The sequence below is a fragment of the Sphaeramia orbicularis genome, chromosome 22, assembly GCF_902148855.1.
Source record: "Sphaeramia orbicularis chromosome 22, fSphaOr1.1, whole genome shotgun sequence".
Lineage (NCBI taxonomy): Eukaryota > Metazoa > Chordata > Actinopteri > Kurtiformes > Apogonidae > Sphaeramia > Sphaeramia orbicularis.
In genome coordinates, this window is record NC_043978.1 from 12,091,550 (window position 1) to 12,118,996 (window position 27,447).

Sequence of the window (27,447 nt, forward strand, 5' to 3'; positions counted from 1 at the left end):
CACATGATCCTGGACCTGTTCACATGATCCTGGACCCGTTCACATGATCCTGGACTCGTTCACATGATCCTGGACCGTCACATGATCGGACTCATTCAGAAAAAGACGCTCTGGTCTCACCTCAAACTTCTTGAGCTCCTCCTTGGCGTTGGTGTAGAGGACGCCGGCGGAGTCTGGGCTGGCGGCCGTCAGCTCCGCCGTCTTCAACCAGTCCTCAAACCGGGAGTAGTCATCCAGGAACTTACACCAGAGACGCCACGTCTCCTCAATCCTGGAAACACCACAACAACAACAACACAGATGTTTAATGATTATGTCCAAACAAAGACACTTGGATGGAACCTGGGTCCAGTTGTTGTATTAGCGTTTTTTTTTTTTTTTTTACTCCACATATGTTTCTAAATTCGATGTAGATCTTGTATATTTGCTGAAAAGATGCACAGTTAGACATGATACAATGAACAGTGAAATGTATTTATGTACCTGCAGCCAAGAGCAAAAAAAAGACAAGGATTCAAAATAAATTTAAATGTAAAAAAAAAAAGTAGCTCTCTTATATACAAATAATTTAAAGTATATATACAGACAAATGAACGTATTCACATAATCAACATTTCAACCTATTCTATCTTCTATTTACTGATGTTTATTTGTATGTTCTTGTCTTAATGTTTAGATTTCATTTTTTTCTTTTAAACCTTAAACTTTGAGAAAATATTGATTTTTATATATATGTTTGATATTTATGATATGGTTTTATATTGGGATAAATATCATCACATTGGTTAGTTTGGTTTAAATTGTTATCTTTGGTTTTGACTTAATTTCTCTCAACATTGATTTTGTTTTTTTTTAATTCATGACTATGGTTTTAAATGTTCTTTCACTAAACTTTTAAAATATTTTTCATGCTCTGACTTAATTTTCTGCCACAACTAATCATCTACTTTCTTCACATGTGGAAACATCTACTATTAAATTCGAAGTAAATATTGACGTTTATAAACTATATGGACATAAATCTAATATATGTACTTTAGTCCACTTTTGTGTGTATGAAGCAGACTTTGTTGACTTTACACCTCTATCCAGTTTTCTCTCTGTACTTCTTCCTCTGCGTGTTTGACTCACCTCATCCTCCTCTCCATGGACATGGCGCAGATGTTCCTCCAGCGTCGGTCCAGGCTTCTCGTCGTCTGTTGGATGGAATCGTTTTCGGAGTCGCTGCCACAGGCGTCGGCATCGTGGAGGAGGACGTCGCAGAGCGTCAACACCGAGGCCACGCTCTCTGTGTGCTGTTCGATGTCCCGCTGCAGGTCCTGGACCACACAAATATATACAGATATATTAGTAGTTAGGGGTGTAAGAAAATATCGGTTCAATATATCGCAATATTTCATTTCACAATACTGTATTGATATTAAAAAGTACTGTATCGATATTTTTAGGTATTTATTCAAATGCAGATATTGTGGAGGTTCATTTCAATTTTTGTTTTTCTTTTATTTATTATTATTTAACACTCTTTTATTAAATAATGTTAGTTCCTTTGTTGGGATTGCACAAAAATAATGTTATGGTGTTAGTTATGACCTAATAGAATATGAACATTTGAACAGGATCTTAAACTGTAATGTCTGTTAAACATACTTTAGGTTTGAACACAGGAACATTTTGTGGTATAGCATTAGATCCTGTTCTGATCAAATAAAAATGTGTTTAGTATTTGTACATATTTCTGGTGTAATTCAATTCTTCAAGGAAATAATCATTATAAAAAAAGGAAACAAACAAAAAATTGCCTTTTTAACAGTATCATGATATATTGTATCGTGATCCTAGTATTGTGATTTGTATCGTATCACCAGATTCTTGCCAATACACAGCCCTATTAGTAGTAACACTGATTATCTCTTTCCTACTATTATTAAGCCTGCACAGAGCAACTGTAACAGAAAAGTTCTTCTGGGGATCCCCCTGTTATTTGTTTTATCTTCTGGTTGTGTTTTTAGATACTATTTATCCTATTATTGTGTATCTGTTTTATCAGTTTTATTTATTTATTTTTTGCTTATAATTTATTTTTTGTTGACATTCAGTATCAGACATTCACATTCACTACATCACATGTACATATAGCATACATCTGTTGTCTGCTCTAAATGCCAGAATAATATTTTTGCTTCATGTCATATTTTATCAGTTTTAATATATCTTATCTTCTCTGTTCCCCTACGGTCTACAGGAGATGTTTGAGCTAAGGTAACGTAATTAGAATTTAAGGGGAAATGAAATCTACAAGAAAATTAAGCGTAGAAAGAACATAAAAAGTCAGTGTATCTCTGTTAGGGCGGTACATCTGTGGAATAATCTGGAGCAAAACTTTAAAATGTCTTCTTCAATTTGTGCATTTAAAAGGATGTATAAATCCAGTATAATAACAAAATATAGAACATTATCTGAATAAGTGAATATCTAGTAAGAATATAAAAGAATGCACAAAATATGATATTCTTGTATATTGCCTATTTGTAATTAATTAATACAGACTATCATAATAACAAGATATTATCACATTTATTAATGATTATATTTGTAGTATAATTTGTAGTGTAATATAGTTTATATTAAAAAAGGTTGATTATGTAAATTGATTGTGTGTGAGGTGACTAAAAAAGTATATGTGAATGGTTTGTACGGATGTTTTGTGTTATTGTAAAAATATATAGAAAAAAAATGTTAACAAAGGAAGTGGAATTACTTTATTAGTTTGTAAAAAGGGGGTGGAGTCTATAAGTTATACTTCTTCCCACTCCTTTTCAAGTGTGGAAAATTTTCTTTGACATGTATGATTCTTCGTTATCTGATGATTTCATATGCTCGAAATAAAACTAAACTAAGTATATCTATATTTTTTTTTTTTACTAGTTTTGTTATATCTTGTATTTTTACCGATATCCTTGTAACACACTTTGGGTACTTTGTGTTGTTGTAAATGTGCCGTATAAATAAACCTGACCTTGACCTTGAATTAATAAAGTATTCTGATACTGAATTACTGATAAATAAGCCAGTTAATACAGATTTAATTTATGTTGTTTTTTAATGACACCATCTGTACGACCCCCTGAAAAGTAGATTAACTGACAAATTATCCCACAGATCAGATTCAGGGTTTCTGCAGGTATCAGCCAATGTAATTTAATGCTTTTTAATGCCATTTTAAACACATTTAATGCCCATGTCCAACTGCAGATAGAGTTTTATATATAGTTTTATGACAGTTTACTTTAAAACAACACAACGCTTTTTTTCCCCATCAAGTGTATTTAATTTTCTAATGCCTCTGGACATTGAGTTGAATGCTTTTTAATGCCATTTAAGGCCTTAACTTTTTACAAAATCTATTTAATGTCTTTTAATGCTTTTTAATGACCTCAGATTACACAGCCCTGGGTTCATTATCTTTATATCAGTCAAATACACCTCCTGTAATATTCCACCAGTTAATGTGAATAAAATAAACCTGTAAAGCTCAGATATCAGGTGTAACGTCCACCTCCAGTTGCTCTTCTACATGTGAGTTCCCTCTCTATCCGACCACTTCCACGGCTGATTTTCGGCGTGTACATGTGAGACCCTACAGCTTTTTGTCACCACTCTGTGGGTTTCCACGGTGACAGACGGCGGCTTAAAGAGCCCATCCACGCAGGAGTCATTTGAGCATCTCTCATCCACTAATGGATCAAACCTGCCATTACGGTTTTGAGAAGAACAGGAGAAGTCCCGTCTCTCTCCTGTCCGTCTCCTGTTTGTCATCTGTCTTCTCTGTCCATGTCTCACGCATCTGTTATTTTCCTTCATACGTTGTCCTGTCGACGCTCAGACAGGCAGCGAGAGTCGGATTTGTTTGGCAGATCAGGCCGGTCTGAACCTGGATATGTTACCATTAGTCTGATGATCAACTCTAAATTTACTCATTTATTACTTTGAGTCTCATGTGTCACTGATTCAGCTTCATTCATTTGGATCCGGTTCGTTCAGGTTCCACATTCAGCCCAATCTGAGCTCAAATGGGCTGGACCAGTGGAATAACTGGCACATTAACCAAAAAATAAGAACTGATTTAGAGTCAAACACAAGTAAAATTACATGATGAAAATTTGAGTAACCCGAGCTCCCATGTCCAACCTGATGAATATGTGCAATTTTAACAATATTATGACTCAGCTTATTATTAACACAACTTTGATATCAGAGATTTGTTCATTTTTATTCATTTTGTTCCCGATTCCGTTAAATTTTTGTTCATATCATTGATTATTTTGTGCAATTTCAACAATATCATGCCTCAACTTATTATTAAGTCAACTTAGATATCAGAGTTCTGTTCATTTTTATTCATTTTATTCTTGATTCCATTAAAATTTTTGTTCACATTATTATTTTGTGCAATTTCAACAATATTGTCTCAACTTATTAACGCAACTTACAGATCAGAGTTCTGTTCATTTTTATTCATTTTGTTCCTAATTCCATTAAATTTTTGTTCATAGCATTGATTATTTTGTGCAATTTCAACAATATTATGTCTCAACTTATTAACACAACTTAGATATCAGTTTTGCTCATTTTTATTTATGTTGTTCCTAATTCCATAAAATTTTTGTTCATATTATTGATTATTTTGTGCAATTTCAACAATATTATGTCTTCGCTCACAATTAATTCAACTTACAGATCAGAGTTTTGTTCATTTTTATCCATTTTGTTCCATTAAACTTTTGTTCATATTTGATTATTTGTGCAATCTTAACTATATTATGCCTCAGTTTATCATTTACAAATGTACATCACAACTTACAGATCACAGTGGATCTACAAATACATAAAATATTCAGTAACAGGCAGAATATTGGTAAAATTACACTTATTTTTTCTTTGGAAATTCCAGATTGTTTATATTTTTCACATTTTATTATGAAAATTGTAGATATTTTCATAATGTGATTTTCCTTTTTTCACATTAATCCAAGAAGAAAATTTGGAGTTACTTATAAGTTACTATGCTGTTATTTTACGTTAGATCACATCAGGCCCCTGAACTAAAACAAATTTGACACCCTTGATGTTTAATGTTATTGTCATTTTTTGCACAAACTCATCTTGCAGTCAGATTGGACCATTTGGGAGGCTGGTTTTGGCCCATGGGCCGTATGTTTGACACCCCTGACTTCGATCTTTTTCCTCTGACTTAGACGTTCACCTCAGCAGTTACCAGGTAAGATTCAAGTGTTTTCAGTGGCAGAACTTCTTTACAGAATCCGACTTTAGCGCAGTAAGAGTACTTGTTTTATTGTGTTATTGTTCATCTGTTTGCGTTGGTTAAGACTCAGCGATGCACAACAAAACTAGTCTAGCAAATAAAGTAACACTAAAATAAAATGCCAGCTTTGAAAAGGAGCAGAAAGTAGAGATTTCGTAAAAGGTTGGAAGAAACAGGAAAAAGAAACTATTAAGAAAATAGAAACTATTAGAAGCTGAAACTCCTGCTGCTCTAAAAGTCCAACCTGTCACTCAGACGCTCTTTAGGAGTCAGTGTTTCTGTGTTAAACCTTCCAGTGGTAAAAACGCCCCCAGCAGCAGCGTCTCCTTTAGAACCCTGTGTTTTCACTTCACAGGGAGGATGGAGGGTCCACTCTGAGGAGTTTTAGGACAGGAAGGGCCGTGTGCTTTTAAAGCCCCTCCATAACGGCCACCCTGGAGCGGAGAGAGGCTTAATGGCACCGGAGTCGGGTCAGCGCTCAGCAAAGTAAAACCTGAGCGGCTGCAGGATGGAAGGAGGAAGCGTCACACTGAGCTGAGAGATGCTAAATGACTGTTAGTGCATCTGTGAGACGCTTCACTGGTGGACGCAGAAAAGTTCAGCTGGAGGAGGGAGAGGACGAAGGAGGCGGAGGGTTTTGGTTTGACAGGAATCCCTGAATGTAAACGCTTTAAACCTGACGATATACGTATTATGATTATTAGATCATAATTACCATCATCCTTTTTTCGCATGTGCGTGCTTGATGGACATGTCCACAGTCATTTACATATGTAGATAAATGTGTGTGTAAATAAATAGGTTTGTTTGCATATATAATCTTTATTACTATTCATGTTATTGTTCTACAAAGTAGGATGACCATGAAAAGTATTGATCTTCACAAATTACTCCTCTGTTTTGTATCACACTGCAAAGTCTATATTTATTTGGCAATATTCATGTAACAAAGATTCATAAATTACCCTTTTTTTCTTTATTTTTCTTCCTTTCAATGAGCAATATTGACACCCCTTTTTTCTTCTTCAAAAAAGAAATGTACTTTGTACCAATGATGTCCAATGTAGTATGTTATGAGACTGTTTTGAATAAAAAATTGAATAAAAAAACCCCAAAAACATTATTTATACATCTATAGATCAATCATCAATAAATGTTTTTAGACATTTATTGTTTTATCTGCCTGTTTTGCTGTCTCTTGACCAGGTCAACATTGTACATGAGAACTGGTTCTTATTTGACCTACCTGGTTAAATAAAATAAATAAGAAATATTATAATCTGAATATGCAGCAAAGATGCAGAATAACCCAGATGACCTGGTTGGAAAACAAGCTAAAGAAGAACCTCCAGAAGAGCCAGAATAAACAGAAGTAGTGAAGTGCACTCAAGTGAAGTATTGAACTAACTTTGGGACTGTTTTTAAAGTTTTCAAGAAAGACAAAAATCAATTCAGGATAAAGTTTGTCTCACACTGGAGGAGAACTGAGCTAATTCAAAGTCCATATATGACTTCTATCAGTGATCAATTGGAACTATATTGACATTTCTAATCATGTGCATTTTATAAACCATGGAAACATGGACCATTATAAGTAAAGGCAAATGTGAAATATTTAAAAAATTTGTCAAAAATGTTAAAATTATTTTAAAATATTAATATTATAGAATTATCCAAAAACAGACCAAACTTTGTAGACATTGTTCCGAAGAAGGTTCGTATATAATGTGAAATGAATCTGACCTGTAGTTTGGGCCTGACTTTGGACTGGGCCCAGTGTAAACCAGTGTCATTCACTTCCTGATCCAGACCGTCTTGGTTTTTAGCATTTCTTCTGTTCATATATTAGATAAAATCTAAAACTCTAACCTGCTGCTCGGCCAGTTTCCGCTGGATCTCGTCGCTGTGGCAGACGTTGTAGACCACCGGCTTGGCCAGCTCGGCCTCGATTCGCGACAGCCATGTCCGCAGGTTGCTCATGTTTTTATCGAGCTGCTGAACCGTCACCAGCGTCTCCTTCAGCTTCCTCACCCTGTGGGAAACACAATGGCACTGATCAGTCACCTGTTCCACAAGAGAATCTTATCTTCTGTCTTGCGTTCAAATGTTAACGCAAAATTAACACCTGAACCATTTTCCACCACAGACCACATCATCATAATATTTTAATCAGTGTCAAATAGAGTTTACCAGGTGGAGTCAGGATTGAAATGATGTGAACTTTTTTCCAACATTGTTTCCAACCATTATTCTGACAATATTTGTGAAAAAAAAGCTCACACACTAGACCAGACATGAAAGAGGAGAAGGACGCTGGATGTTTAGACTAAATTACAGACAAAAAACAACCAAACACCAGAGGAATGTCTGCCCTTTACAGAGGTAGACCTTCTCATATTGTCCATCTAAGTCCTCATGCTGTTATTTCGTATTGTATCAGAAAATGACAACACACCTTTTTGAAAATTTGGCAGCCATATTTAGATCATATTGGTACATCTGTTACACCAAGTACTTAATGTAGTTGCCTGTAATGACCTTAAACACTGACTGTAATCCTTTTTTTGTTGGTTTTTTTTTTGTTGGGTAAGTCGCCTTGCTTTCTGTTATGTCTCTATACTCTTGGTATATTGATATGTTTGTACACACTGCATGTATAAAACTGAAAATAAAATATATTTAAAAAAAGAAAACAAAAACTGTCAACACACTTTGTAGACATTGTCCCATGAAGATACACATAAAATCTGAAATGAATCTGACCAGTGGTTTTGGAGAAGGTTGTTGAAAAGTAGACATTGGTGACCTTGAGTTTGACCCTTCAAGGTCACTCAAGGTCAGAGGTCATGGACTCATGTCACAGTCCATATATGACTTCCTATAAGTGATCAACAGTAACTATGTAACATTTAATTTGAATATTATTTTATTTCCAAATCATTAATTTTTGTTTATTATTTTGACAATTGTTATGTTGTAATTTACATATTATTTCATTAATTATTTAGTCAGTTTATATTATATATTCTTTTATTATGTTTCTTCTTGCCTTTTCTTAATATTTTGGTTCCTGCCTATTGGTTGTAGTACGACCTGTTTTGGCGTGACACAAGAGTTAAGTTTGTGATGGAGCGCGAGCAGTGTATGTTGTGCTGAGCTGCTGATAATAAAGCTAGCTGAAACTGTCCTGCCGTTTGGTGATTATTAGCACGGAAGACAACAAAACATATCAACACCAAGAATACCATTGTAACCTGCCTTACCCACAGCCCCGGTGAGACAAGCAATATTTCAGGGTTACAACTATATTGATATCTGTAACCATTTACAAAATAAAGCATCAAAATACGGACCATTATAAATGAAGGTACATTAGAAAAATCTGTCAAAAATTCAAAAATCTCAATTTCTCAAAACTGTGACTAAACTTTGTAGACATTATCCAGAGGAAGCTACAAATAAAATCTTAAATTACCACGACCAGTAGTTTCATCAGAGAAGCTGTTTGAATAAATTCCTACTGAAGCCGACGCCCCCCTGACCCGTCGGCTAAAACCTGTGATTCTACACGCAGTGTGAACGTCCGCAGCCACACCCTCCTGTCAGCTCTTCAGATTAGTCCAGTATCGGTCTGATGGTGTTTCATTCTCACATGGGACACAACAGGAGCCATTATCAGAGCGCTGGGGTGACCTACATCTGACTGAAGTGGCTGTTGTCTGGGACAGAGGCTGCATTCCAGTCCAGCTCTCAGGTCTGTGACCTACATCAGCTCATTCCTCTGATGACGCTCGACGCTCATGAATGTGTTCCAGCCACATCCACAGCAGAGTCGCGGTGTGGGTGAAGGTGTGTTTACACTGAAGCATGGACAGGTCTGAGGTCCACAGTCCTGCCACCGCTTCAGCTTCCTCCATAACAGGACTGTCAAAGTCATTATACAGTCAGGGAAAAAATTATTAGACCACAGTTGTTTTCTTCAGTTTCTTGTTCATTTTAATGCCTGGTACAACTAAAGGTACATTTGTTTGGACAAATATAATGATAACAACAAAAATAGCTCATAGTAGTTTAATTTCAGAGCTGATATCTATCCATTTTCCATGTTTTCTTGATAATAACCAAAATCACTTCAGTTCTTCCATCAATATCTATGGCATTGTACTGATAAAAACAGTGCTTTTAGGCATTCCATGTTTTCTTTTCTGTCTGTTTTAGTCACATGATACACACAGGAGTTAGTACTTGATTGCATAACCATTGTTTTTGATGACTTTTGATGGTCTAATAATTTTTTCCGTGACTGTAGTTCAGGTTCCACATTCAGCCCAATATGATCTGAAGTGGATCAGACTAGTAAAATAATAACAGAATAATATATAAATAATGACAACTACAAACATTCCCTATGTTTTAGAGTGAAAAAAAAAAAACCATGATGAAAATGTTTATAACTACAAACTGTCCCTTAAAAAATGTGAAAGACATGAATAATCTAAAATTTCTTGAGAAAAATAAGTGCAATTTTAACAATATTCTGCCTCAGTTTATCATTCATACAAATTCATTATAACTTAAAGATCACAGTGGATCTACAAATACATAAAACATTTAGTAACAGACTGAATATTGTTAAAACTGCACTTACTTCGCTTAAGACATTTCAGGTTGTTCATATTTGTTCAAGTAATTCACATTTTTTCTGATAGAATAGTTTGTAAATCATTATATCTGCAAACTATCCTAAAAAAAAAAGTGAGAAACATTAAGAGACACTAAAATTTATTTAGACCAAAAATGCAAATGTAGAAAATTGGAAAAGGGTTAACATTTGCAAACTAGAAGCACTCGGAGAGCGCAGACCTCCGCCAAGGCTAATCAGTGCCCCCCCCCCCCCCCCCCCCCCCCCCCCCGTGGGCCCCCCCACCCCCGATCACCACCAAAATTTAATCATTTCTTCCTTATCCCATTTCCAACAAACCCTGAAAATTTCATCAAAATCTGTCCATAACTTTTTGAGTTATGTTGCACACTAACGGACAGACAAACAAACAGACAGACAAACAAACCCTGGCAAAAACATAACCTCCTTGGCGGAGGTAACTATCCTTTAAAAATGTCAATAATATGAATAACTGCAAAAAAAAACAAAAAAAACTGACATGTATTAAGAAAAATAAGTGCAATTTTAACAATATTTTGTCACAGTTTATCATTTATACAAATTCATTACAACATACAGATTACAGTGCATCTACAAATACACAAAACATCTTTTAACAGACAGAATATTGATAAAATCACACTTATTTCTCTTGAGACATTTCAGGTTGTTCATATGAGTTCAAATTATTCACATTTTTCTGTGAAATGACAGTTAATAAATGTAAATATTTTCACGTAGTTTTACTCTTTTTTTTATTTTACACCAAAACAAAGACAAAATGTGTCATTATTTATTTATTTATTTATTTATTTATTATGTTATTATTTTACTGGTCCGACCAACTTGTGATCGAACTGGGCTGATTATGGCCCCGAACTAAAATTATTGTTAATATCTTCAGTGTAACTTTTGCATTTTATAGATTTATCCAAAGTTCTCCTACTGATTTTCTAAAGTTATGGTGTTATCAGGAACATTTTATTTTATTAAAATCCCTCCATTCAGGATGAAAGAATTGTCAAGAGAAACTAAAATGGTTAATTCTGTTTAAATATAAATGGGTGAAAAATGGAATTATTCCATCAAATATTGAATTTGAAGTCGTCTGTGATTAAATATTGGAGTTTGTTCAAATTAATCTGAACTTTTCATTAATTGAGGTATGAAAATGTCATTTTCTGTGATTTTTGTCACTTTAAAACAGAACGGAAAAGAATAGAACAGAAGAGAAGAGAACAGAACACAACAGAACAGAAAAGAACTGACTAGAACAGAACAGACCACAATAGAACAGAATAGAACAGAACAGAAGGGAATAGAACTGACTAGAACAGAACAGAACAGAATAGAATACATCTCGATATAAAAACAGTTGATTAATATAAAAATCTAAATAAAAGGGAATTAATGGTAGTAAATGTACAGTAGGGATACAAATATATATAAATATATATACTTGTATAAGTATAAACATGACAAAATATAAAAATATGGCTGTGAGTAGAAATCTGTGTATAACAGTGTAAAAAGTTTCCAGTATAAATATGTTATATACATAAGAGCATGGGTGAACACTTAGCATCCAGATAGAAGAGACTGATGGAAGAACAGAAGTGTGCATCTTGACTTTATAGAAAGTCTTCTACTTAGTTGGTTTTACATTAATTGGGCTTCAGTGGTGTCAAAATACTAGAATACACGGTGGGAAACTCAGCATGAAAAGGCTGTTAATCCTTCAGGGAGAACTAAAGGTGAAAAACAACAACCAATCTACCACCAATCGAACAACCTGTCAATGAATCACATGGATCTGTGGAGAAAAATAGACCAACTGATGTAGTTCAGCTCCAGTGAGATAGACCAGTGTGCTCAAAAATATGAAACTAAACACTGTGAATTTTTCCTCAGTTTAGACATGAGTCTGACATCCAAAAACGCTTCATGTTTTCTGTTTTTACCGGATGCTATTTTCTACAACTACATGATAATATTTTAACTGGTACTTGAGGGATATGTTGTAGTTTCTAGAATGAACACTAACGTCTCCTCCTGTAAACAGTAGCATCATTCCTGTCCTTCAGACATGTTCGTAGCCTGTCACTGTCACAGCAGTGCACCATGGGAATGATGCAACACTGAACGAAAACCAGCAACATCCTGCTTCAGTCACATCACTAACATTAGTGTTTCAGATCAGTTTGATACATACATGGATCATACATGTATCAAACATACATGTGGGTTTTTCATGCATTTGTGTGTATCTACACTATATGGACAAAAGTATTGGGACACATCATGTCTACAGCTGTCAGATGTCCTGTTCATGAGGATTTGAGATAAAAACATGAATATTTCCTTTAAGTTTAATGGTAGATTTTTCTTCCTCAATGAAATGTGATAAAAGTAGATGGTTAGTTGTGACAGAAAATCATTATTTCAGGGTTTGTATACATTTTTCAAGGTCAAATTCAAGCCCTTTTAAAGGTCATTTTCACCTTATCACTGGGGTCAAATCCATAACTACAAGAATACATATACTCAGGATTATTTATTTCACTTTTTATCACAATGATGTACTTTGTATTATGCCGTAAACATCTAAAAATATGTTTCATTATAGCAAAAAGTTCAGAAATTAAAAGAGAACATAAAGTTTTATCCAAAAATAGAAAAGCCACTCTGCGTTCTTCAGACACACTCGCGCCAAGACAAAGATTAAGATAAAAATGTGAATGGAGTTGACCTGAGAACACCTGGGAATGTTCTGTTTTGACATAAAGTTTTATTTTTCTAAATGTATCTCCTCTCTGTACATAGCTTTGGCTTGAGTTAATATTAAAAATAAATAAATCACATCACAGTTAGAATTGCAAACACTTCAACTAAAATTCAAGCACTTTTCAGACCTTGAAAACACAACAGTGAAATTCAAGAATCTTCAAGGATTTCAAGCACCTGTATGAACCGTGTTATTTACAGTCAGAGCAGGAAAAATATTTTAGAAATTTAAAGGTAGAACATTTAAAGTCATACTCATGGATAAAAAAACAAAAAACAAAATCAGTGTTGACAGAAATGAAGTCAAATCCATCTGAGGCATTTTAGAAGCTAAGATAACAATTTACACCAACTAACCAATGAAATGTAATGATATTTATCCCAATATAAAACTATACTCTGACATTAGTCATCATTGTTTTCCCAGACCCCTGTTAGAAAAGAAACACCTGAATTCAACGTGTCCACATAGAGTATGTTGTAGTTTCTAGAATGAACACTAACGTCTCCTCCTGTAAACAGTAGCATCATTCCTGTCCTTCAGACATGTTCGTAGCCTGTCACTGTCACAGCAGTGCACCATGGGAATGATGCAACACAGAGGAAACCAGCACCAACCTGCTTCAGTCCCATCAGTAACAGTATTTCAGATCAGCTGGTGTCTGAAGCTTTTCTACATGTGGGTTTTTCATGCATGTGCATCTATGTCTGTATGTGAGGACGTGGCGGTGGATGGAAGAAAGCTACACAACACAGACGCGCTGCAGCGATCACAGACGTCCTCAGACACTGTCCTCAGACTCCGTCCTGTCATCCAAACCCTCTTTAAATACCTTCACATGTGGGCTAATGCTAACGCTCTGCTCTGACTGGGTCTGAATGGTCCTCCCGTCTACACCGACAATGCCCGGCCCATCCCCCTTTGATCCAGCTCCTCGTCTCTCCTCCACCTCCTCCGACTTCTCTTCATCACAACAAAATAGCCCCCATCCCCGTCTCCCCCGTACCCCTCTGCTCCGGATGCACCGGGCCGTGAACAGGATCAGGATCAGGTCCAGAGGTACTTACAGACTGGTGAGGAGGCTACTCCATGACCACGGCTCCTCTGCTAGCAAACACCCACCTCCAGCCCCCTCCCTCCCTCCCTCCTCCTCTGCAGTCCGCCTGCCCCCTCCTCCACCACCCACCTCCAGCTCTGATTCACCAAACAGCTGGATGCAATAACATACATATAATGATCAATTAATCCAATAGTTTTTTCCTTTAATCAGTTAAAAAAGCTCAAAAATATCCACAAAACACAAAACCTCACATTTAGGAACAAGTTTATTTATTATTATTATTATTATTATTATTATTGTTGTTGTTGTTGTTGTTGATATTATTGTTGTTGTTATTATCAGTTACACCTACTGACATCATTTTATCCTATATGTTAAAAATAAAATATAGGCCTGTCTTATCTTACATTGAAAAGATTGACACAAACAATTTCTTGTTGTAACTAAGGACATTTTCTTTCATTCTTTCTTTTCTTTTTTTTTTTAATTTTATTTATCTATATATTTATTTTGGATATGTGAGTTTATATGTTTTGGTTGGAGTATGAGGTACATTAGGGTGAGTGGGGTTAGATAACTATGTTGTAATATATTATGTTCATTAAATTGTACAGTTTTGATTGTTACAATATATATGTTCAATTTTTTTAAGTTCATAAAAAAATTATATATAGGATTGGACAATATAGGATAGGACAAACATGGTATTTAAAGGGTTAAAAATATAAAAGTTATTGAGCATTTGTTATTTTTCTTTATGGCTCAAGTTAATGAAATAGAAAAAAAATTAAAAACAAACTGTTTTTTGTTTTTTTAACATTATTACGGCACTGTACAGGTTTTTTTGCTTTTGGTGATTAGAAGAACCTCTATGAACAGGATACCAGAAGCATAAACTGAAAACTGTCTATACGATCTCTAATATCAGCTCACAGACACAAACACACAGACCGAGCCAAGAAACAGAAGTAAACAGAGACGTCCATTAAAGTCCGTCGAGTCTTTAACAGGTTAAAGGTGCAGCTGTCTAATGTGTTTAAGCTTCGTTACAGTCGACTCAGCAGGAAACCTGGGCTCAGAATAACTCCATCTGCCTCCATCTTCAACTGAAAACAAACCAGACCAAGGACAGAGTCGGCCGTATTTTACACAACTGAATGATGGAGACGAAAAAGATGGAGAAACAGGTGGAGGAGAAAGAACACAGCACTATTAAGCTTTTTTCACACAGTAATATAAGTCTGTGGTTAAAAGCCCAGATAATGAACAACAGAAGTCACAATATTCTCACAACGTACAAACAAAGTTGTGAGAAAAGAGCATGAGCTGTGACTGAAGAAATGGACCCATTCATGTCATCAGTGATTCATGAATCCAAACATCACACCGACATGTTCACAAAGACACAGGTGAAGGATCCACGCCATCATGGACTTCGCCAAAAGCATATTAAATCAAAGTGGAAAGCACCAAAACTAACAGAAATAATGCTTCCCAGATCTAATGACAACAGTGACTTTGTTTTTTTGTTTATTTTTTAATAGTCTGGATGCTTTCGGATTGATAAGGATGGATTTGGCTTTTCTGCCATTTGGCTAAAAAGATATCAAAATTAACTGCATTTTACTTTTTACTTATGTTTAAGTTCATTTATTTTAAGAATAAGACAAAAAGCCAAAAACACAAAAGAAAACTTCCATGTAAATATGTTCACAGTTCAATTTTACTTAAGGTTACACAATCTAATATGGCCGCCACCATCCTGTAACATCACAATATGCAAATTAGAAGAGTAAATTTATTCCCATAAACTATAAACTTTGATTTTTCTCATTTACATTATGACTTTATCTCTAACCATTTCCAAGATACAGCTTTTTGAAATCTTGACATCCAAATTGAATATCGTTAACCTCACACCATAATTGCCCAAGTCATATTTTTGGACAAATTGTGATATCTGCATAAAATGTTAAGACAGAAAAGTTATGCAGATATTACAAGTTGGCCAAAAATATTACTTGGGCAATTATGATATGAGGCTAACGATATTTTTAAAATAAAACTCTGGTGCCTAAAGGGTTAATCGTGTCAGTAGCCAATCAGTGAGTGACATTAGAAGCTTATTGGCTCATCACCACAACAACCATCTAAAAACAGAAATGAAAGAGTTTACTTTAGTTTTTACGACCGTGACGCTAAAGAAGGACTAAAACGTCAGTATAAATTAATAAACTCTTAACTACTCTGCTGTTTGGCTAAAAAGCTACTAAACATACTGCATTTTACTTTCTACTAATGTTTAACTCCATTTATTTTAAGGATAATACAACAAAAAATACTAAAAGTTACGCAATCTAATATGGCCGCCGCCATGTGATGTCACAATATGTAAATTAAATGAGTAAATTTACTCTCATGAACCATAAACTATGGGTCATACCCAATATTTTTCTGATTTACAGTATGACTTTATCTCTAATCACTTCCAAGATACAGCTTTTAGAAATGTTGATATCAAAAGTTTATATTTTTTTAATAAAACTCCAGTGCCTAAAGGGGAATCGTCTTGGCAGGTGATCAGTGAGTGACATTAGAAGCTTACTGAATCATCATTGTGACAACCACCTAAAAAGAGAACTGTAAGAGTGTACTTTAGTTTTTATGACTGTGACACTAAATACAGAGAAAAAGCTGGGTTTGGCATTAACACACTCTTTTAACTAATCTGCTGCTTTGGCTAAAAAGCTCCTAAAACTTACTGCATTTTACTTTCTACTAACGTTTAAGTCCATGTATTTATGTATTTTAAGGATAAGAAGACAAAAAACAAAAAAAACAAACAACAAAAAAAAAACCACAAAGAAAACTTCAATGTAAACATGTTCAAAGATCAATTTTACTAAAAGTTATGCAATCCAATATGGCCGCTACCATGTGATGTCACAATATGTAAATCAGAAGAGTAAATTTACTCCCATAAACCATAAACTATGGGTCATACCCAAAATTGTTGTCATTTACAGTATGACTTTATCTCTAACCACTTCCAACATACAGGTTTTTGAATTTCCAAATTGAATATCATTAAACTCATGGCATAAATGCAGATATCAAATTGTGATATCTGTATAAAATGAAAAAATATGACTTCGGCAGTTATGCTAGGAGGCTAACAATACTTTTTAATAAAACTCTGTTGCCTAAAGGGTTAATTGTCTCGGCAGGCAATCAGTGAGCGACATTAGAAGCTTATTGGCTCATCACCGTGACAACCACCTGAAAAGAAAACTGTAAGAGTGGACGTTAGTTTTTACGACCGTGACACTAAATAAGGCGTAAAAGCTTGGTTTGACGTTAATAAACTCATTTAGACCCAGAGTGATAGAGGACGTACATGTGAGCGGGCAGCAGGTGTTTAAAGACAAGCATCTGCCTCACGTGCATCTTATTCAGACAATGAGGAGGGAGGACGGTGGCCCCCGAGTGGCCCCCGAGGCCGAGGACCCGCGACCACAAAGGCTCGTGTCAGCAGACGGCAGCTGCTGGGCCTGAAGGGGGGGGACTGGGGGAGGGGGGGGGGGGGACCGAGGGCCCGGTTTGTTCTGGGGGACAAAGGCGTGTGGCGGGCCAGTGTCAACGCGTCTAATCCCACCGCAAGTCAAACCTCAGCAGTCATCTGCCGTAACGTACTGAGGCGAAACACACACAAAGGCCGAGGGATGGCAGCGCCGCCGCCGCTGACCCTGGATCAGCTCCGATCGCACTTATCCAAACATGTGACATAACCCTGCCGGACCCTGGAACCCAAAGACAACACTGACTCACTGCTCTTCTGTCAACGTCTGCGGTCTGATCACAATGAGGAGAGGATGTAAATACAGGAGAATGAACCCCGACGACACATGCACATGCACTGAACTCTGACTCCAGGGTTTATGGGGGATTCTGGGATTTCCTCGGACTCTAATCTGACTAAAGTATGTATTTATGCAGAACACAACAGTTATCAAAAATAAGAAACTCAACCAGACAAAAAGCAAAGTTCACATGTGACAAACACCTGAAATCCAATCACCATCTTGTGTTCTGATTGGCTCACAGACCTCAAGGGGCGTGTCATTTGGATTAGACGGTGGGAGGTTAAATGAGGGCTGAAGCCCACTGATCTACAAACTGATCTACAAACTGATCCACAAACTGATCCACAAACTGAACTACAAACGGATCCACAAACTGATCTACAAACGGATCCACAAACGGATCCACAAACTGATCCACAAACTGAACTACAAACTGATCTACAAACACTTTTAACCCTGTCTGCTTCTTACCGACTACTTTGATAAAACTTTTATTTATAGTTATGTCAGTCAGTGTTAATTTGCTGGAGTAGTTTTTTAAAGCACTGAAAATGTTTGTTTTGACGAGGAAACCACAAATTTCAGGTTACAAACAGCTTCTATAAACCAAAGAGGTCATATTTAATGTGACCTCCCTTTGCATTTAACATGTCTTTAACCCTTTTGTTCAGACAATAGGAGATTTATGGCATTAAATTTCTGATGTTTTATACCAGGTTTGATTCAACACATCAGATGATTCTTGAGCTGCTTCTTGTCATGGGTCATATTAAACAGTGACTCTAACAACACATTTAGTTCAGTTTTTCTGTCTCTTTTAAGGCTATTCACACATTTCTTGTGTTTTCTTTTTGTATGTAAAGAAAAAAGACTGAGAAATAAATATGTCTGATCATTTCAACCCTGAAAAAACAACATATTTCAACAACAATATTTCCAGTATTTTCTTGTTGTATGTGAAGAAAAGAGAATGAGAAATAACAGATGCATATTAAAAACAACCATAGTAAAGGTGATCACACTTAATTGAAAATGGTAATAACCCTATTGTTCTTCCTGTACAAACACTTCCCTTAGCGTATCCTCACGCAATCACTCCCAATAATGTGTAATAATAACCCTACATAATGTGAATTATGAGCAACAAATCGTGCAAAATCCTCTGTTCTTGCAAAAACAATGCAGTATTTATTCAATATTGTAAATGCACTATTTTTATACTGACTTAATATAAATATACATACTGTTAATATTGCGTATTCATATTTTGTATCTATTTTTATTCGACTTAAAGTTCTTATTTTACTTTTTGTAAAATTTTATATTCTATTGTCTTTTCTTATTTTTTGTAATTTTACAGGATGGGGAAGCAAAATTTACAATACTTTGAGGCAGGGATTGAAAGACAGTGTATGACCAATTAGTTTATTGAAAGTCATGAGAATTTCTTTGCCGCAAGAAAATTTACGTAATAGAAAATGTTTTTATTCTATGTCCTCCTTCTTTCTCAATAACTGCCTTCACACGCTTCCTGAAACTTGCACAAGTGTTCCTCAAATATTCGGGTGACAACTTCTCCCATTCTTCTTTAATAGTATCTTCCAGACTTTCTCGTAATAGTTTTGCTCATAGTCATTCTCTTCTTTACATTATAAACAGTCTTTATGGACACTCCAACTATTTTTGAAATCTCCTTTGGTGTGACGAGTGCATTCAGCAAATCACACACTCTTTGACGTTTGCTTTCCTGATTACTCATATGGGCAAAAGTTTCTGAAAAGGTATGGATAATAGTGTTAGGTATGATTATGACATCAATATATGTTTGGTTTCAAAACAATTGACGTAGTGCCTGCTGAGAAAAAACAACTAAATGTTCATTGTAAATTTTGCTTCCCCACCCTGTATATTCGCTCTATTCTTATTTTCTGATGCATTGATGTTTTATTAATATCGTTGCACTGACTGGACAACCACTCAATTTCATGTACACACAATAACAATAAAGCCTATTGTATTCTATTGTATTCTATTCTATAATAGTAAATCAGACGTAGGTACATGTAAATACACTCCGTCTACATTCCATCTCAGACTGGAATCTCGTGTCTCGGCAGCAGCTCATTAACAGGCTTAACCTTGTTACGTGGTCAGTCCCTGGGGGGGGCGGGGGGCACACCCACCCTCTATTATAAAAGACAGAGGCCGTGTCTCTGAACCAACAACCTGTCAGTCACGCTAACGACCCTCGACCCTCATCCCGTCCGTTTAACTGGCTTTCATCCTGGAATATTTTACCGTCAGATTGAACTTTTCTATGACTTTGACTTCCATTGCTTTTTTTCCATCTTTTTTACTTATTTCAGTCAAATCTGTGGCGCTGCTGCTGAAACACACTCCACATCCGCTTGACAAGCGTTAGAACCAACCTAATAATAAAAATGTAGCATACTGAAGAAGTCACGATGCTGCCAGAATTAATACACAACTGATGTTTTGTATACAGTTAACCTTCTGGTATCCAGGTGAGCATATTATGCACACTTTGCACTTCATGTTATGAAAGATCATATTACTTTACACAATTTAGATTACATCAGAATTCAAAAGTTGTTCATTTTTGCATGATTTTTAAAATACTGACCCAGCCACTAAAATCAGCACATTGTGAATAATAGACAATTACTAACACCCTTATGAGTAAAAAATGCACATTGACACATTTTAGCATTTAACATTTGAACTAGCACAAAAAATAATAATGTTGCTGTCAATCATTGACATATGCCAGACTGCAAAAATTAAAAAATAAAAAATCTAATTTTTAAATGGTAAATTTGTGTCTTCTGTGGGTTTTTTGCATAAAAAATGGATTGTTTACATTACACATAGGATTTAAAGGGTTAAAAATACGCCAGTTGTTGAGTTTTTGGTATTTTTGTTTATGAAGTTGATGAAGTAACATTTAAAAACAAACTGTATGAAAAACATTTGGACATTACCACGGCACTGTACTGATTTTGGTGATTAAAAGGACCTGTATGGGTGAGATACTGAAGGGTCAATACGACTAGTATGTATTTAAGATTTAGGTTTGTGTTCCGGTAATCTTTCCCTGACCTTGTAATTTCCAAACTAGAACATGATTCCTGAATAAATGGACCTTAACAGGGTTCAGACTCTTAAAAACATACAGTACATGTATTAATATTTATTTTACACCTTAGAATGAGAATGTGTTAAGAAATTTAGAGGTGGAGGAGTCAGAGCAGCTCCAGTCACTAAACCGTCACCATATGGTCCATCTAAGTCAATCACTGTCATGGGGATAAGTCACCTCCACCCCCCCACGGCCCCCCATGGCTTTCACCCATCTGCCTCTGAAACATTCCTCTGCACTTCAGCTCCACTCAGGTCAGTTTGCTCAGGTTTGCCATGAAGATTCTCCACTAAATATAGACATGCATGGTCACCAAACACAGCAGGGATTAAACAATAACTGACCTGTTTAAGCATTAAAGAGCCAATAAACTGAAGAAACACTCAGCTAAGAGTCGACCTTTAACAATTATTCACCATCACCTCATCACAATTATTTACTAGAAAAGCACTCGGAGAGCGCAGACCTCCGCCAAGGCAGATCAGATTCCATTACGAAAAAGAACCTGGAATCTAGTACCCGGTATTAGTTTTTTGGTATCACCTCCGCTGAGGTTCCAAGACTGGGGACCAGATACTAAAACGTGACGTGTAAACACTGCAGACCACTGATTGGTCAGAGAGTTGTCTCTGTGACCCGCCGTTTTACATAAAACAGATGCGGACGTTTACAGTAAATATAGCGGTAGGTTAATCCACATGATGATAGCCTGCAAAACTACACCATTCAGTCAGGAGATTCAGTCTTTGGTGGCCGACGTAAAAATTCAGCATTAGCTTGACGAGACAACATGCGACGAACGAGTTTATCAGCGACTCTCTGAGCAGACGACACGGAAGTAGTGCGCCTCATCGCTATGACGTCCAGGTACTGTAAAGTCAGCAGTGTCCTGTAATGGAAACAGGCTCCAGGAATAGGACCTGGTACTCGAGTCGAGTCGAGTCAAGCCGGTTCCACGTAGTGGAAAAGCGGCATTAGAGTAACTTAACTGAGGTGATGAGAAACTCTAATATACAAAGAACAGAATCCTTGTTGAAGCAGATCAGGTCAGATGACAACGTTAGCTTAAAGAACTTCCAACAGCCCCGTTCAAACTGACAACAACACCCACTGGATGGATTTATATTGATAATTCTCCTCTTAAGCCTGATGATGGGACAACAGGCGCTCTGATCCATCCACATCCATTTCACACAATATTCACAACAAAGCGGCTGGTTGTCAGTGTTGATGTCCACTGTGTGCGTATCGGTCACTGTGTGTAATCCTGCAGCTCCACGTAGCAGTAAAGAGTTCCTAATCTGCACCATGGACATTCAGCAGCTCCTGCATCAGCCACCGCTCCACAGGAATGAGCTGCGTATTTATGGATTAATAATAATATGGCTCTATCCTCGGTCGCCTCTGAGCCCTTCATTCTTTAATCTGCAGCTGCGGTGGAATAACAGCTGTGCTCACGGTTCTGTTCGACAACAACTCAGATAAAGATGCACATGTTCAACTGAAAGTGAAGGACAATAACGGTCTGTGGAGGACTGAGCTGCAGATCAGAAACTCTTCCAGGAAAAGAAATGATTCAAGAAGATCAAGATGTCAGACAGAAACTTTAGACTGGACTCCAAGTCAGACTGCAGCAGCTATCATCTACATCAAACCAGTGTTTACAGATGAAGCAGCTTTAGCCTCTATGAGAAAGAGTCATGTTGAAGTTGTGGACGATATGACGACTGATCAAACTGATTATCAAAGACTGTTTAATAATCAGAGCTACATTAATGATCCAATAACGCATTATACAGTAGAACCTCAGAGTACAAGTTTAATTCATTCCATGACTCTGCTCGTTTTGTGATTTACTGAATCAATTTATGAATCCATTTCCCCATTGAAATAAAATGAAATGGAATATAAGTAATCCGTTTCAGCTCCTAAAAACCACAAAAAAATCCCGTTTTATAAAACAGACAAAGTGCAGCTGGAAAGAAAATACTGGTACTTGTAATCATCTTCATCTACTTATAGGCCTGCGACCTGGACCCGGTAAGAAAATAACTATAAAAAACAAATGAACTGGTTTTATCAAATTATTGACCTTAAATATGAGATGATCTGTGGGTGAGGAGGAGGAGGAGGAGGAAGAAGAGGAGGATGAAAATGAGGAGCAGGAGGAGGATGAGACTGAGGAGCAGGAGGAGGAAGAGTAGGAGGAAGAAAAGGAGAAGGAGGATGAGAATAAAGAGGAGGAGGAGGAAGAGGAGGAAGAAAAGGAGAAGGAGGATGAGAAGGGGGAGAAGGAGGATGAGAAGGAGGAGGAGGAGGAGGAAGAGAAGGAGGAAGAGGTGGAAGAGGAGGGTAAGAAGGCGGATGAGGAGAAGGAAGAAGAGGAGGATGAGGAGGAGGAGGAGGAGAAAGAGGAAGAGGGGGGTTATCCTCTAAAGGACAATCTTCTCCGTGTAAAATGCTTTCTGCTGTTTTCTCTCTCAATCTGTTCTTTCTTTCTTCACTGTCTGCACTTACAGGTGGTTTCATTTTAAACTTATCCAGAAGAATCTGCTTTGTTCTGCTTTTTAAAACGTTCCTAAATGTTCCAAACCATCGACATTAAATAAAGCAGCTGCATGACATGAACTTAATTTGTCTGGATGATTCTTTTTTCATCTAAATCTGAAAACTCTGTCCACTTCACCAACAGAGGTTTTAATGTCCTGGTGGAGATCTCCTCCTCTACACTGTCCTGGTTGGGGAGTTTCCTCATCTTCTCCTCTATCTGACTCTATGGAGGTTCCACCTGTTGGAGGAACATCTGCTCCTACTGCAGATTTACCCTCCTGTTTACAGACTAAAATACACTAGCTCTGCGGCTCACAAAGTGAATTTCTCATATTGCTGTGCTCTCTTTCCGGGTTCTTGTATGGTCTGTTATTCAGCTGTACTACTGCCAGGTACTATTATGGTCTGTCATTCAGCTGTACTACTGTGGTGCTCTCCTTCTTCCTGGTTCTATTATGGTCTGTTATACAGCTGTACTGACAGGACAAACTCGTCTCTTTCTTCCTTGTGTGTTTTTCCTTTCCTACCTGGCTTCGATGTGGTCGAACAGATGCTGCCAGCGGTCGTTGATGTCCTTCAGTTTGTCGTTGATCTCCGTCTCCTTGGTCTTGTTGCTAGCGGTGATGAGCTGTTCTCCGAGCTGCTTCAGGTGGGTTTTATTCTCACTGAACAGGTTTATCTCCTCCATGCAGTCCTACAGGACAAACACACACAGATAATGGAGTGAGTGTGTGCAGGTTTGGGGGAGTTAATGACATTATCGACTTCAGTCATCATATCTGTACAGTGAACCAAATGGGCAAAAAAAAAAAAAAAAAAGACTTGTTCCATTTTTATTTTATATCCAAGTGTGACTAGGCTTTTTTTAATTCACATTTCTGTTCATTGTTTTACAGAAACTAAAGTTACAGGTTAAAAACAGCTTCTATAAACCAACGTGGTCGTTTTTAGTGTGACCTCCCTTTACGTTTAATATGTCTTTAACCATTTTGTTCAGACAACATGAGATTTATGGCAATTTTGTGAGGTTTGATATCAGTAAAAACTGAACAAAAAATGAGCCACAAATTGGAAAAAATTAATTATAAATATAACGCAAAAATGAACAGAAAAAAAGGACAAAATGAGAAAACATATTCAACAAAATGCTAAACAAAATGAATAAAATCCCAAAAAACTAACAAAATGAAGAAATTAATAAAGTTGAAGCTAATCTAAAATTAATCACAAAATGAATAAAAATAAATGAAATAATCAACAAAATTAGCAATACTAAACAAAATGAATAAAACAACCCCAAAAAACACACAAAATGAACAAATTAATAAAGCAGAATCTAATCTAATCTAAAATTAATCACAAAATGAATAAAAATAAATGAAATAATCAACAAAATTAACAAAATATTCAAAATGAATAAAACCCCAAAACACAAACAAAATGAACGAATTAATAATGTTGAATCTAATCTAGTCTAAAATTGATCACAAAATGAATGAAAATAAATGAAATTAACAAAGTACTAAAGAAAATGAATAAAACAACCCTAAAAAACAAACAAAATGAACAAATGAATAAAGTTGAATTTAATCTAATCTAAAATTAATCCCAAAATGAATAAAAATAAATGAATCAACAAAATGAACAAAATACTAAACAAAATGAACAAAATACTAAACAAAATGAACAAAACAACCCCAAATTTAAAAAAAAAAAAAAAAAAAAATCAGGTTTGATTCAACATGTTTGTAACAGTTTGTGCTGTGTCTTATCATAGGGTCAGAGGTCACATTAAATAGCGACTTTATCCTTTACAACATATTTAGTTCAGCTTTATGTGTCTTTCAAGGCTGTGCACACCTTTCCTGTATTTTCTTTTTGTATGTAAAGAAAAAAGACTGAGAAATAAATATGTATGATCATTTCAACCCTGAAAAAACAACAAAGCTGAAGACCTTTAGACTTGTGCACAGACCTGTATAATCCAGACTTGTCTCCTCATTTGTTATTGTGTCTAAAATGTGGTATTTGAGCTAAAAACACCTGGAAGCAGCGGATGAAACCACTGTTTTGCCTCCAGGTGAACATGTAAACTATGATCAGAAACACACAATAAAAGCATAATTTTAACTTCTGCCCTTTCCTGTTGTTTTTCAGTCGTCTATTTCTGACACACTGTCCCACTTTGGATGTTTGCCAGTCTGTGAGTCGGGACTAAACCACTGTATTTAAAGCCCCAGTGTATGAAAGGCCTGAAACCCTCCTGTGAGAGCAATAAGTTTAAGTTATAGCAGTAATTGCCTTTAAACACTGAGCCCCCCGCAGCTGAGTCAGCCCCCGCAGACACCGTGACAAATGAAAGGACACAAAACAGAGCGGCGTGGTCCTGCTGAGACGCAACAGCTGTTGGCGTTTTAACAATCGGGACGAACTCAGAGCTTCAGGATCCTGGTCTGACACGTCCCACAAACACAAACCGTTTCATAACTAAACCTGTTCGGCTGATTTTAAGGAGCTTTTAACATCACTGACTAAATCCAGAAGAAAGAGGAGTTTTATTTGTTAGGAGTTTTCCTTTTTGCAGTTTAGTGTAACAGCTAGGACCGACTTTAAAACCCTCCTCCTCACTTCCAAAGCCCTTCATGGCTAGGAACCTCCAGATCTGAATCTCCAAAAGTAGGATGGGAGCTACAGCCTTCAGCTATCAAGCTCCTCCACTGTGGAACCACCTCCTGCCTCGGTCCAGGAGGAGACCCTCTGTACGTTTAAGAACAGGAGCAAAACTGCCCTTTATGATGAACCTTATAGTTAGAGCGAATCAGGTTGATCTGAGTTCAGCTGATACAGACTTAGACTGGGACATTCATCAGGTTACACTGACCTCCTCTATGCTCCTCTTCTTCTCTGACCTCCTCTCTGCTTTTCCTTCTGTCTGACCTCCTCTCTGGTCCTCCTCGTCTAACCTCCTCTCTGCTCCTCCTCTTCTCTGACCTCCTCTCTGCTGCTCCTCTTCTCTGACCTCCTCTCTGCTCCTCCTCGTCTAACCTCCTCTGTGTTCCTGCTCTTCTCTGACCTCCTCTTCTCTAACCTCCTCTCTGCTCCTCCTCTTCTCCTCTATTGAAGCCTCAGTAAATCCATGTTATTGACTCTCCTTTTTCCCTGGAGTCTCTGTGCTTTAGCTCCTCTCAGGTTTTCCCTGGATCATCTCTGGACCTGCTGCTGTGCTCCTTCTTCTCTCCTGCCTTCACTGTCATCACTCATGTATCCATATAGTTGTGATAGTGTTTATTATATAATTACATGGATGGTAGAGGTCTGGGAGAAGCTCAGAGTAGAGCCGCTGCTTCTCCATTTCAAGAGAAGCCAGCTGAGGTGGTTCGGTATCTGGTCAGGACGCCCCCTGGACGCCTCCCTGGTGAGGTGTTCCAGGCATGTCCAACCAGGAGGAGACCCTGGCCCAGACCCAGGACATGCTGGAGGGATTATATCTCTCAGCTGACCTAGGAACACCTTGGAATCCATCCAAAAGAACTAGAGGAGGTGGCTGGGGAGAGGGAAGTCTGGGTTCTCTACTCAGGCTGATGCTCTCACAACCCAGACCTAGATAAGCAGATGGATGGATGGTAGAGGTCTCTACTGTTGGCTACTAACAACTGACCACAGATAACCCAATTGGTCAAAGCAGATCACCATTCTACAGAGTTGGGGTCTGCTCCAGGTTCTGTCTGTTAAAGGTAGTTTTTTCTCGATACTATCATCAGGTGTTTACTCCTGGAGGACTCTGTCTGTGTCTGTGAATTGGCTGAAGAGTCTGGTCTAGACCACCTCCAAATGTAAAGTGTCATGAGATAATTTTTGTTATGATTTGGCGCTATATAAATAACATTTGATTTAAATTTGGAAAAAAAGATGAAAACTGGGAGTCAGGTGTCTCTTCCACAGAATAAACAGACATTCTATTTGACCTAAACTCAGCCTGTTTAACTGTGCATAGAACAACTGAAAGTGTTCCATCTGCACTCTTCTCTCTTACTTCATTT

At 36.9% G+C, this 27,447-nt stretch overlaps 1 protein-coding gene across 1 annotated transcript in view; it reads right to left on the reverse strand.

Moving 5' to 3' along the window:
- LOC115413489 (nesprin-2-like) overlaps window positions 1-27,447 on the reverse strand; it is a 108,983-nt gene that overhangs the window by 21,981 nt on the left and 59,555 nt on the right. The window contains 4 exon segments of the mRNA XM_030126363.1: window positions 121-271; window positions 1,132-1,319; window positions 7,196-7,358; window positions 23,935-24,101. Coding sequence (XP_029982223.1) covers window positions 121-271; window positions 1,132-1,319; window positions 7,196-7,358; window positions 23,935-24,101 — 669 coding nt within the window.